General features: G+C 50.1%; 1 protein-coding gene across 1 annotated transcript in view; it reads right to left on the minus strand.

Moving 5' to 3' along the window:
• Positions 1–430: 430 nt before the first annotated feature.
• NOVA2 (NOVA alternative splicing regulator 2) overlaps positions 431–13,707 on the minus strand; it is a 28,585-nt gene continuing 15,308 nt past the window's right edge. The window contains exons 3-4 of the mRNA XM_081108669.1: positions 12,986–13,152; positions 431–1,898 (exon numbers count right to left, since the gene is read on the minus strand). Coding sequence (XP_080964795.1) covers positions 816–1,898; positions 12,986–13,152 — 1,250 coding nt within the window. The 3' untranslated portion in view covers positions 431–815. The remainder of the gene's footprint in view (positions 1,899–12,985; positions 13,153–13,707) is intronic.

The raw sequence follows: 13,707 nt of genomic DNA on the forward strand, positions 1-13,707 counted from the left end.
ATTACTTTAGGAAAAGCCATAGGAGATGCCATAGGCAGCGGCTCCAGCCTTTCGCAAGGGTCTCGCCCACTGGACCGGCCCAGTCTGAGAGCCGGCCTCATTCCCAGCAGCACAAGCCCCCCCTCACCCCCCATAAACCTGACAACAAAAAGTTAAAAGCCCCACCTCGGAGGGGTGACTGCAATGGGGGGAGAGTAGCTGAGGAACTGGGGTTCCTGCTGCAAATGCCCCATTTCAGCTACCTCTCCTCCCACTGCATCCCTCGAGCGGGACCTGAACGCAGGAGAGGTGGGTGTGGTTTGGGGGAGGCCCCTCATTCTAGGTCACCCAGAGGCTCCCTCCCCTCTTCCCATATGGAAACAAAAACATATAGATCAAGGGGGAAAACAAAATCCTTACCGGAAAAAAAAGGAGGGAAAGAAAGAGAAAATAACGCTTTGTTTTCTATTAAAATCAACAAAATGCAATATATACAGATATCACACAGACCTGGGCCCTGGGGGAGGGGAGTCAGGCCCAGCCAAGCGTAGGAAGGGAGGAAGGAAGGAAGGAAGGAAGGAGGGGTCAGTTCAGGGCCAGGGAGGGAGCTGTGGGCTCCATCCCCAGCCATCTCTCAATCCTGCCTATGAACTACCAGAAGGGAGGGGGGTGCAGTCAGACCAGCCCCAGCCCCAATCCCAGGAGGAGCAGGACCACACCGAGCTGAGGTCAAGAGGTGGAGAGGAGAAGGAGGAAGAGGAGGAGGAGGAGGAGGAGGAGCAGGAGGAGGAGGGAGAGGAGGAGGAGGAGGAGGGTGGGAGCACACACCACAGGCCTCATCCCACTTTCTGGGGGTTTGAGGCCCTCACTCCCTGCTCATAGGTGACCCGCTGGCTGATGAGGTATTGAGCGGCTTGCGTGGCCGCGGGGCTGCCGGTGATGGTAACCCGCCGGTTCCGCGTGCCTGGCAGGAACTCGCCCTTCTTAGAGATCTGGATTCGGGCGCCTGTCAGCTCCTGGTACTCCACCAACGTCTTGCCCCCCTTGCCCAGGATGGCTCCCACCAGGTTCTCAGGCACCGCAATCTCCACCAGCTCCTTGGCACTCTCAGCTGCCAACTTCTCCGCCGTCAGGAAGCCACCAGCCGCCCCCGCGGCCGCTGCGGCGGCCACCAGCGGGCCACCCCCGCCGCCCGCCCCACCGCCCGCCCCGGCCCCAAGGTAGCCATTGGCGGCCGCGGCCAACGCGAAGGACCCCAAGGCTCCGGGCGGCGGGGGTGGAGGTGGGGCAGCCCCTCCGGCGGGCCCGGCCCCGGCCTCACCCGCGTAGGATGCCAGGAGGTTGGCGGCGGCGGCAGCGGCGGGGTTGGCACCGGCGGCCACTGCGGCCAGGACCCCGGAGGCGGCGGCCGAGTTGAGGCCCAGGCCGAGGGAGTTGGTGTTGTAGCCGTAACTGGCCAGCGTGTTAAGGGCGGTGCTGATGGCCAGCAGGTCGGTGCCCGAGAAGGCAGGCAGGGCGGCGGGAAAGGCGCCCACGCTGGCCAGCCCCGCGGGGCCCAGCAGGCCGGAGGCAGCAGCGGCCGAGGCGGCGGCCGCCGCGGGCAGCACATCGGCGGGGCTGGCGTACGGTGAGCCGGTGGGGTTGGAGTTGGCCACGGGGCCCGCCACGTTGGCGTAGCTGATGTTGAGGCAGCTGCTGCTCTGGGGGTCTTCCTGTACCTTCTGCACGATGGCGCTCACGGCCTTGTGCACCTGCTCGGGCTCGCCGCTGACCGTCACCACGCGCTCCTGCAGGTTGATGCCCTCTGGCTTCTGGGACAGCTGCACCCAGGCCCCCGACTGTTCCATCACGGCTTTCACCGTGGCGCCTCCCTTGCCGATGATCAGGCCCGCCGTGCTGTTGGGGACGATCAGCTTGGCCTGCGAGGAGAGAGCGGGAGGATCGTCAGGGTGGTCATTGCAGCCTGAACAGTGACAGCAGTGTCACTCCCACCTCTGCTCTCAAGTGTCCCAAATCAGGCCCCCGGGAGAGGCGCCGGCAGGTCCTGCTGGTTGTTAAAAAATACCGGGCCCTGGCCAGTGTGCTCAGTGGATAGAGCGTCGGCCTGTGGACCGCAGGGTGGAGGGTTCGATCCCCCGTCAAGGGCACGTACCTGGGTGGCAGGTTCAATTCCAGCTCCGGTTGGGGTGCGTGCGGGAGGCAACCAATCGCTGTGTTTCTCTCCCATGTATGTTTCTTTCTCTCTTTCCCCCTCCTCCCTTCCACTCTCTCTCTGAAAGTCAGAGGAAATATATCGGAATGCTTCCCTATTAGTTAGTTAAAAAAGAGCTGGTAACCCAAGTCCCCTCGGTAGCCTCTCGGCCACCCTGCCCCATGCCCCTAGGTCCGCTGGGACCTCCTTTCCAACCAGCACCTTGAAGGCTTTGTGGCTGATCCCGGGGGGCCCCCCAGGACTCCGCTCCAAGCTTGCCAGGGTGCCCACGCCCTTCCTTCTCTATCATTACAAGTCTCCTCCTGAACCCAAGCCAGTGTGGCTCAGTGGGTAGAGCGATGGCCTGCGGACTGAAGGGTCTCAGGTTCGATTCCCATTAGGGGCACATGCCCGGGTTGCGGGCTCGATCCCCAGTAGGGGACGTGCAAGAGGCAACCAATCAATGATTCTCTCTCATCACTGATGTTTCAATCTCTCTCTCCCTCTCCCTTCCTCTCTGAAGTCAATTTAAAAAAAACCAAAGTCTCCTGAGCCCCAGAAAAGGCATCATTAGTCTCACTTTACAGATGGGCCACTTGAGGCCTAAGTGGGGAAGGGACTTGTCCCCAGGTCACCCAGATAGTGAAGGAGCTGCAATTCAGCCTCCTGGAGTCCTGCTCCATTGAGCTTCCCACCCTAAGACATGGTCACCTGCTTAACCTCTTTGTTGTCATTATAGGCCTAATTGTTCCTCCCTCTACCCTCTCCCCACCCCCCACCCCCCAATTCATATGTGACGTTCTCACCCTCACTACCTCAGTGACTGTGTTTGGAGATGGCCTCCTGGACTGTAAGAAAATGAATTTTTGTTGTTTAAGCCATCGAGTCTGCGGGGCTGTGCTACGGCAGCCCTCGTGATCTAACACAGGTGTCTGCTCTGTAAAATGAAGGCAGCGAAACCTTACGCCCGAGAAGGCAGGGGGAGAACCGGTCACCTGACCATGGTGGTCCCCTCTCCCAGGTGGCAAAGCAGCCCATCCTCTGCAGCCACAAAACTGATCGATCTGAATTCCAGCGGGGATATTTCACAATGAAAGGTCTCCTTTCTCATCTCCAAGAGCATTTCTATACACAAATTCCTTCTTCCCAATCCTTCCCACGCCTCCTCAGACCTGTGGATTCTAGCCCCTGAAGCTCTCTCTCTCACCTCTGCCTCTCCTCTCCACCCCCAAGCCAGACCCTGGGGGTACCTGGGAATTTGAGGGAGTCGTTTTGGTTGTGGCAATGACTAGGGGCAGATATGGGCGTTCAGTGGGCAGGGCCACGGATGTTTGCACCCACAATGTGAGAGGCAGCTCCTCACAGTGAACACTCATCCCGGATCCTCTCTGACTTTTGAATGTCCCCCTGACATGCATGCTGTGGCAAGTCTGTTTATAAATCGCTGAACACCATGATACATGTAAAGGGCCAGGTATTTATTTATTTATTTTTGCACGGTTTTAAGATCTACTGCAATTTTCCAGGCATGCAACTCTTAGGAAATGAAGGGAAGATTGTACTTTGTTTTGTTCTGAACTTTACCAAGAGTCTTTTCATCCGTTTAGAAAACCGTGACACCAGCAGTGATGCCACTTGCGCCATTTATATTCCCAATACCACCCTCTGGATCACTGCGTTTGCCGCTGTCTCACTCAGGCGATGTTAGGTATGAGCCTTTCGTTATCTTTTCTGCGGTGGTCCTGGCCGAGCATCTACATATTAAAATGCATCCGATTTTATGACAAATCACCTTACTTTCATTTCTTCTTTAGTTAAAAAGTCCAATGGGATAAAGAAAATGTCCACCTGCACAACAGACTATTATTTGGCAATCAATTTCAATGAGTGAAGTATTGGTATAGGTTACAACATGGATGAATCTAGAACACATGCTACGTGAACGAAGCCAGGCACAAAAGACCATATAGTGTATGATTCTATTTATATATGAATGTTCAGAATAGGCAAATCTATAGAAAAGAAAGTAGATTAGTGGTGGCTTAGAGCTGCGGGGAAGGGGGGGCGGTGGTGAGCTGCAGATTAAGGGGTGATAGCTAAGGGGATCCAGATTTCTTTTTGAGGAAATGAAATGTTCTAAAATGGATCCTGGTGATGGGTGCACAACTCCATATCATAAAACCATTGAACTGTACTTTACTGTTAAAAATCTTACAGCCATGCACTAACCAGTTTGGCTCAGTGGATAGAGAGTCAGCCTGCGGACTGAAAGGTCCCAGGTTCGATTCTGGTCAAGGGCATGTACCTTGGTTGCGGGCACATCCCCAGTAGGAGATGTGCAGGAGGCAGCTGATCGATGTTTCTCTCTCATCGATGTTTCTAACTCTCTATCCTTCTCCCTTCCTCTCTGTAAAAAATCAATAAAATATATTTAAAAAAAAAATCTTACAGCCCGACCAGTGTGAGATCAACCAGTTCAATCAGTGGTTGAGATCACAGTTCGATTCCCCATCAGGGCACATGCCCAGGTTGTGGGCTCCATCCCCAGTTGTGGGGGTGCAGGAGGTGGCCATCAGTGATTCCCTCTCACTATTAATGTTTCTATCTCTCCCTCTCCCTTCCTCTCTGGAATCAATAAAAACATATTTTTAAAAAATCTTACAGATCTAGCCGTGCCCTGGTAGTTCAGTTGGTTGGAGTGTCGTCCTGATATACCAAGGTTGCGGGTTTGACCCCCAAATCAGGGCACACACAAGAATCAACCAATGAACGCATAGATAAGTGGAACGACAAACTGATGTTTCTCTCTCTCTCCCTTCCTGTCCTTCTAAAAATAATCAATAAAAACACTAAAAAATTTTACATATCTAGCTATGTATCACATCTGTATTTTATATATAATTTTAGAGAGTAAGTGGGCATAGGCAGTATTTGTCGGAGAAAGAGGACATTGGGTCTGACAAGGCTGAGAACCGCTCACTACTCCACCGGGTCTATTCCCTGTTGATCTCTCTGACTTCAGCTCTTCCTCCCCCCGCCCCCCCGCTTGCTGACTCCACTGCAGACACACCTGACGTCCTGCTGTTCCTCTAACTTGCCAAGCTCAGTCCAGACTCGGGGCCTTTGCACGGCTGTTCCCTCATCTGGAACACTTTCCCCCCAAAAAGAGGCCCACCCCTCCCTTCATTCAGGTCTTTGCACAAATGCACCTCCTCAGAGAGGTCTTCTCTGACCAACCAATTATCAAAGCCTGTTTATTTGCCCATTTTATGTCCCCAGCATGGACACACCAAGACTCCGATTCAGCTGTGAACCTCACAGCTCTGGTATGATGTCGAATGGACACCCCGAACTTAAAGTCCAAGTTGGAACTTCTCATCTTTCTCCTCAAATGTGTTTCTGCCATCATGTTCCTCATTTCTGCCCATGGACAATGCATCCTTCCATTACTCAGACCCAAGATTAGGCACCTTCTATTTCCCTCACACTCAACATCCAATCAGCAATGCTGCTGGTTCTACCGTCAAAACCATCCTAGGATTCTAGATCAAAAGAGACTAATGAGGTATAACAACCAAATGCAACGAATGAACACTCACTGAATCTTGAATAGAAAAATGCATACTCTATAGGTATAAAAGATAATTTGGGGCAATTAGAATATAGACTTTTTGTTAAATAATAGTATGGAATTATTATTAACTAGAGGCCCGATGCACGAAATTTGTGCAAGAGTAGGCCTTCCTTCCCCCGGGTGCCAGCACCGGCTTCCCTCTGGCACCCAGGACCCGGGCTTCCCTCGCAGCCCAGCTTTGTCCGGAAGGATGTCTGTCTAATTAGCATAGTACACTTTTATTATTATAGGTTTTATAGGTATAATAATAGTAATACTAATATAGGAGCCTGTCCTTGTTCTTGAGAGATAAATGCTGGCATACTTAGGGGTGAAGAGTCATGAGATTTACATCTTATTTTCAAATGGATCAGCAACAAACAAACAAAAAAACAATGTGTGTGTGTATGTAGAGATAAATCAAATGTTAACTGGTGAATCTAAGTGCAGTGTATAGGGAATTCATTATACTGTTCTTTAAACATTTTCAAAATAAAAAGTCAGGAGAAAAAAATATATATATATACTCCTATAGTCCCTTTCCTTCTTCTCTGCTTGATTTTTTCATAGCATTTTTCATTCTCTGATATCCTATATATTTTATACTTTATGTATATTAAATTTTTTTTCATCTAACCAGTTTTGATTTTTAAATTGTAAAAAATATTTTCTTTTTTATTGAATTTATTGGGGTGACATTGGTTAATAAAATTACATAGGTCTCAGGTGTACAATTCTATAATACATCATCTGTATATTGTACTGTGTGTTCTTCACCACCCCAAGTTAAGTCTCCCTATATATTTTACTTGGTTTCTGTTTCTGATGGAAGATTTATCATCCTCTGTTGGAAGAATTTAAGATCCACAAGGGTAGACATGTTTCCTCCTGGGTGCTCAGTGCCCAGAGGAGTGACTGGTACACACTCAGCAAAGGGTGGGTGAATGAATGAATAAATGAAAGAATGGATGATGACAGGACCAAGCAGGAGATTTACTGGGTGGAGGCAACCAGGTGTATACCACTTGGTGGTGGTGGTGGTGGTGGTGTGTGTGTGTGTGTGTGTGTGTGTGTGTGTGTTAGGATGCTGTGCACTTGGGTTATCAAACTCAGGCCCATCTAAGTTTTCTAAGATTAACTTGACCTTCTGACTTATCATATGTGAAGCATCCACCTTTTTAAATGTTGGCAACCTCTTGAAAATGTCTAAGGACCACTGTGCAGTAGCCAGGCCACCAGTGTGCAGTCTGTGTACACACATCACTGAAAAGCTGCCTTGGACTCTGGAGACACCTGCTCAGGTTCAAATCTTGGTTCCATCACTGATGCTGAGCAAGAGATTTAATCTCTTTGAGACTCAGTATTCCTATCTGTAAAATGGGGATAGTCATACCTCTTCTGTAGGATTATTGTGAGGCCCAACTGAGATCATTATAAAATGATGAACTTTGCCGAAACCGGTTTGGCTCATTGGATAGAGCGTCGGCCTGCGGACTGAAAGGTCCCAGGTTCGATTCCGGTCAAGGGCATGTACCTTGGTTGCGGGCACATCCCCAGTGGGGGGTGTGCAGGAGGCAGCTGATTGATGTTTCTCACTCATCGATGTTTCTATTTCTCTCCTTTCCTCTCTGTAGAAAATCAATAAAATATATTTAAAAAAATTATATATATAAAAAAAGATGAACTTAAAAGTCAAGCATGGTCACAATTAGCCACAACTTAGTATAGCTGCCCTCCAGGTGACTCACAGAGCCTACCACTGCCAGAATACACCTGGCTACCTCCCCTTAGTCATGTTTCTGCTTGGCCCCTGTGGGCATGTCATCAGACTATACAACTAGGTCCGCTGGGACCTCCTACGTCATTCAAACAAGCAACATTTGCTGAGCACATGCTATGTTAAGCATAGGGTACCACGTGAGTGTGCAGTTAGTATGTGCCTGTAGTAGGTACTAAAAAAAATGATTGCTGTCATTGTTACCTCCTAGACAGGCCTGAATTTACTAGTAAATCTCACATCTGTGTTACAGCCACTTTGGGAAACAGTCTGGCAATTTTTCAAAAGGTTAAACCGATTTATCCTGTGACCCAACAATTTCACCCCTAAGTATATACCCAAGAGAACTAAAAACATATGTCCACACATATGTTCACTAACAGCATTATTTATAATAGCTAAAAAGTAGGAACAACCCAAATTTCTGTCAGTTGATGAATAGAAAAAATGTGGTATATTCAGCCCCAGCCGGGTGGCTCAGTTGGTTGGAGCGTTATCTTGTACACCAAAAGGTTGTAGGTTCAATTCCCATCAGGGCACATACCTAGATTGTGGGTTCCATCCCTGGTTGGGGCGTGTACAGGAGGCAACTGATCAATGTTTTTCTCTCCCTCTCTCTCTCAAATCAATAAACATATCATCGGGTGAGGATTAAAAATGTGGTATATCCATACAATGAAATATTATTTGGCCATAAAAAGAAATGAGGTTTTGATATGTGCTACAACAAGCATGTCAAACTTGTGGCCCGTGGGCCGCAGGCGGCCCAGCCAATATAACGGTATGTAAGAAACATTTCAATAAAAATTTTGTAACTTGCCGAAACTGGTTTGGCTGAGTGGATAGAGCGTCGGCTTGTGGACTGAAAGGTCCCAGGTTCGATTCCGGTCAAGGGCATGTACCTGGGTTGCGGGCACATCCCCAGTAGGAGATGTGCAGGAGGCAGCTGATCGATGTTTCTCTCTCATCGATGTTTCTAACTCTCTATCTCTCTCCCTTCCTCTCTGTAAAAAATCAATAAAATATATTTTAAAAAAATTTTGTAACTTAATTTTTACAATATCTTGTTATACATAATTACCAATAATAAATTACAATGTCCGCTAATGACTGATTACTATAATTGTGTTGCATTCATTTCCCTTACGCACCTTACACGCAGGCGCACCATTTCTCTCTACTAATACTAGCAGTGAATATTTTAGCAGCTGATTGCTACCTCATTAGTCTTGGACTGACTTGTTTGGTGTGCACAACAGGAAATATTTCGCTTTTGGAGAACAAGAATAATAGATTTATGTGCGTTACGCTTATTAATTTGTGCAGATCTTCAGTGTCTGGTAAGTTCATGTTCAAGAAAAATATTTTTATTAAAATGTTCTATTATTTTATGTTAACGATGACTCATTTATTTCAGCCCTTTTTATTCTGCATGTCTCTATCGAAATAAACCTACGTTCCTATGAAAATTGAAGCTTTTGTTTCTTTGCGGCCCACATACATTAAAACCTTGTTTATTTGGCCCGTGTTAGCCTTTGGGTTTGACATGCTTGTGCTACAATATGGATGAATCTTGAAAACATTATGTTAAGGGAAAGAAGCTAGGCACAAAACCCCACATAAATTTAATTTAGTTTATATAAAATATCCAGAACAGGCAAATCCCTAGACACCAAAATAATCAGTGGTGGGAAGGGCTGGGAGGGGGGCCAGAGGGAATGGTGAGTGATCCTCAATGGTTACAGAGCTTCTTTTTGAGGTGGTTAGAAATGTTTGGGAATTAGATAGTGGTGATCAATGCATTTTATTGTTATTATGGGATTTTTTTTAGTCAGAAGACAGGTCGGGCTATTCCCATAATAACAATGCATTTAGTATATTTTGTGACTGTACTAAAACCACTGAATTACAAACTTTAAAATGGTGAACTTTACTGTATGTGAATTATAGCTCAATACAACTGTTATTTCAAAAACAAGTCATTAGAAAATAAGAAGTCTGACAAGTGAAAGGGACAGAACAAAAGAAAGTCGAAAACCAGACCCGACAGCAAAGAGGTGCCTAGTATGTGATAGCGCCTTTCAGAGCCATGGGGGAGGATGGAATCATTTCACCCCAAAACCGATCACCCAGAAACGGTGAAAGCAAATGGCTTCCCCTCTCTGTGCTTCAGTTTCCTCATCTCCCACTCTGACATGATCACAGCTACTCAGGCAATGATTGGGGATATTCAACCACTAAAGCGACTGCCTGGTGCCTGGTGCAAGGGAAGCCCTCAGAAAAACAGTCGCTGCCTTCACAACAGGCCCAGAACGGAGAACCACAGCATCTCAGAGTGACCCGCGGGGGCAGCTCCACGGAATCCTGGAGTCTCAGGATGTCAGAACAGGAGAATCTTAGAATAATACATGCGTAGAATCCTGGAATCATCGAGCCACTGAATTGTAGGCATTTGAGAGCCAGAAGGACCTCGGAGACCATCTGTCCCGTGATTTGCAAGTCTGGAGATTTTAAACTAACAGTAACAACAACAACAACAGCAGCAGCAGCAATAACCATGGCAGCAGCGGCGGCAGCAGCAGCTAATGGTGTTTACCATGTGCCACTCACTTTTCTAAACTTTCATACAGCAACTTACTTAATCCTGGCAACAACCCAATGAGGTATGTACTATTATTATCATCACTTTATACGGATTGGAAAATAAAGGCACAGAGAGGTTCAGTAACTTACTCAAGGTTACAGGTACCAGATAGTGAACGACAGAGCTAGGATCTGATCCCAGGCCAGAGTCCACATTCAGATCCCAAGGCCTTAGCCCCAGAAATTCTGGGTCAGGGTGGGGACCCTGGAGTATATATTGTAAGCTACCTAGATAATTCAGATACCAGCCAGGGCTGAGCATCACCCGTTTAGCAAAACTGGTGGCAAACTGGTGGTCCTTAGGCCATAGCCAGCCTATAGCCACACAGTGTTTTATATATATATGATTGATTTCAGAGAGGAAGGGAGAGGGAGAGAGAGACAGAAACATCAATGATGAGAGAGAATCACTGATCAGCTGCCTCCTGCACGCCCCCTACTGGGGATGGAGCCTGCAACCAGGCATGTGCCCTTGACTGGAATCAAACCCGGGACCCTTCAAAGGCCGCAGGCCGGTGCTCTATCCACTGAGCCAAACCAGCTAGGGCGCCACACAGTGCTTTAAAATCGAAGCTGTCCTTTAAAAATCAGTTGATTTCAAATATTTCTGGCTGCTTTTGAAAAATTTGGAAGATGTGGCAACCCTATGTCCACATTCCCAAAGGGCAAGTATCAAGTGTAGCTGAGCAGCAGCTGCCCCCTTAAAGGGTGGTATTATATCTCTATGATGAAGCCTTGGTCCTCAATCCTTCACGTTCCCTTTCTGAATCCTGGAGGCATCTCCATTTATAATCCCTGGTTTGGCCCAGCTCCCACACGGTAAAGAAAGGGAAACTGAGGCTCACAGAAAGGAAGAAGACCCAGAATAATACAGCAAGTCCAAGGAAAAAGGGAACAGCCCGACCTGTCTCCTGACTAAAAAAATCCCATAATAACAATAACAGCTAACATTTTTTTTTTTGAGAACGTTCCATGCATTAGGCATCCATGCTAAGCGATTTTCAAACATCAGTGAACATGAACTACCACCTTAAGCGGGTACCATAATAAAGCCCATTGTACAGATGGGAAAATGAGGCACGGAGAAATCAAGTCACTTGCTCAAGGTCACACAGGCCAGAAGTGTCAGAGTAAGATTCAGCTCTACACCGGACTCCAGGGCCCGAGCCTTCAGTCATTGTCCCCCTCATTCCGTGGAGCCCGGAGGAATAATAAGGCAGAGGAAAAACCCTGCTTCTAGAAACCTTCGACTCCACGGTCTCAGAGTTCCTGTGGATTAGGGGGTGGGGGTGGGAGGCTCAGGCACAGACGGTGCTGACCCCATGCCCCCTGCAACATGAACAAACTCTTGGTGAGCCCCGGGTCCCTTGTGGCAGCGGCCAAGGTGGAGGGAAGAAGCAATACCCTGTGGGTCAGCTGCTGGTGGGAGAGGCCGGCGGGGCGCAGGGAGCGGAGCGGATTCAGCACCACGGACAGCGACCGCGCCGCAAGCCCCGCCGTCCTTTTTTGGGGGACGCTCAGCTGGGCAGCATTCTTCCGAGGCTCTCCCGCCACCGTTTCCCCCACGAGCTTGGGGAAACGCGGTCCCCCACCTCAGCGCAACAAGAATGACCAAGACTTCCAGATGCCTTTTGCCAAGGCCCTCCATTCGTTTCTAGGCAGACATTCAGGAACCCTGTCCGCCGCCCAGGGCTTCCGGCCCCTCTGACACCTCGCGTGCAGGGCGATGGGAGCGGGAGCGGGGGGGAGAGAACGGACATGCGCAGCTCGCCCCGCGCGCCCCTCCGCCTGGGTCCCTGCGCTCCAGACGCCGCAGCCGCTGGGGGCTCCGCAGCGGCCCACCTGCCGCACCGTGGTCATGGCAACCGGGGAGGCCTGGGAAGCCATTGGTCCGCTCCCAGCCACGCCCCTGGCGGCCGCCGCTTCCCCGGAACTGAGACGGCGGAGAGACGCTGACGGGAGCGCTCTGTCGGAGAAGGACCCGCCCCTCGCTCGCTAACGAAACATCCTTTCTCCAAAATGGTGGCTGCCCCCGTACGATAATTCACGGAGAGGAGTATGAGAGGCTCAGCGCCTCGGGAGGTGGACGGGCTGTCGCTGAGGTTACTTCCGGTGAGGACCGGAAGTGGGAGGCAGGTTGCCGGGAGAGACAATGGGATGAGATGGGGGGCGGAGAGGATGTGGAGGGTCCCAGGAAGGAGGGGGACGCAGGGGGTTGTGGGCCAGTGGTCTGCAAACTCATTAGTCAACAGAGCCAAATAGCAACAGCACAACGATTGAGATTTCTTTCGAGAGCCAAATTCTTTAAACTGAAACTATATGGGTAGGTGCATTGCTATTAACTTCATTAGGGTGCTCCTAAGCTGGCCTTTGCTAAAAACGTCCTCAATCTGAGGGGTCGACCTCAGCGAAGGTACCCCCACTTCTTCTAACGCCACTTCTTCAAAATAGGCTCGCCCAGGCCGGAAACCGACTTCTGCGCATGGGCCACGAAGTTTCAATCGCCTGCACGTGGTATTTTGTGGAAGAGCCACACTCAAGGGGCCAAAGAGCCGCATGTGGCTCTCGAGCCGCGGTTTGCCGACCACTGACCTAGACCGGAAGTCTGGAGTCCCCAGGCGGGCTCCCTAAGAGTAATCATACTAACCACGGCCGTGTATTCGATTGCCCAACATGTGATCAACATGAACCCTTTGAGCCCCATAATCATCCAGCGATGGGCGAAGGTGTCACTTCCCGAACCGCACCAGCTGTACAGAAACCCACGCTGCCCTGTGCTGACCTGCTTGGCTCTGTCGGGGTTCATTGTGGTTTGGGGTTGAAGGATGTTGACCACCTCAGGCTTGGTCATCGCCTGTGGGATTTCTCGGACCTTCTCGGCAATAAAGCTGTGCACGGCGTTCAAGGCCTCTGCCGTGCCCTGCACCAGGCACACTCGCTCTGTGGTTCCTGTTGAGCAAGGAAGAGACGGGCCCCGGTTAATGGCAAGAGAAGAGAAAGCGGAGGACCTGAGAATGTGGGGTCACATGGGAAGCCGGTGGAGCTGGCACGGGCTCCCGGGCCATCGCGGGCAGCTGGGAGAGTGAGTGGAATCCCTGTTTTGTAACCTGCACTTCTCGGCCCTCCCCTCCCCTAAAACAACCCGAGGGGATGGAAGAATGATGCTTAAGTGCTTGGCGATGCCCACAGCAGCCCTGGGCAGGGGAGACAGGGCTCAGCTGCCTCTTCCCAGTCCTTGCTGGCTCCCGGTTGCTTTGGCAACCATTCACTCACTCCCCCCCCCCCCCTTCCAGAAGCGGGAGAGCTCAGGCCTGCAACGGTTGCCACAGTAACTGGAACCCCCTTATCGGTCTGGCTGGCCGGGTCCTCAGCCCACCCCCAGGGGGACGAGGGATGAGGCCCTGTTGCCATGGCAACCCCTGAAAGCCTGCAGCGAGGGCCTCTGGGCTTTTGGAGAGGATGGGGAAGGGTTGGGGGATGGGGAGACAGAAGAGAGGCCTGAGT

This window comes from Myotis nattereri (genome assembly GCF_964212035.1).
Source record: "Myotis nattereri genome assembly, chromosome: 15".
Classification (NCBI taxonomy): Eukaryota; Metazoa; Chordata; class Mammalia; order Chiroptera; family Vespertilionidae; genus Myotis; species Myotis nattereri.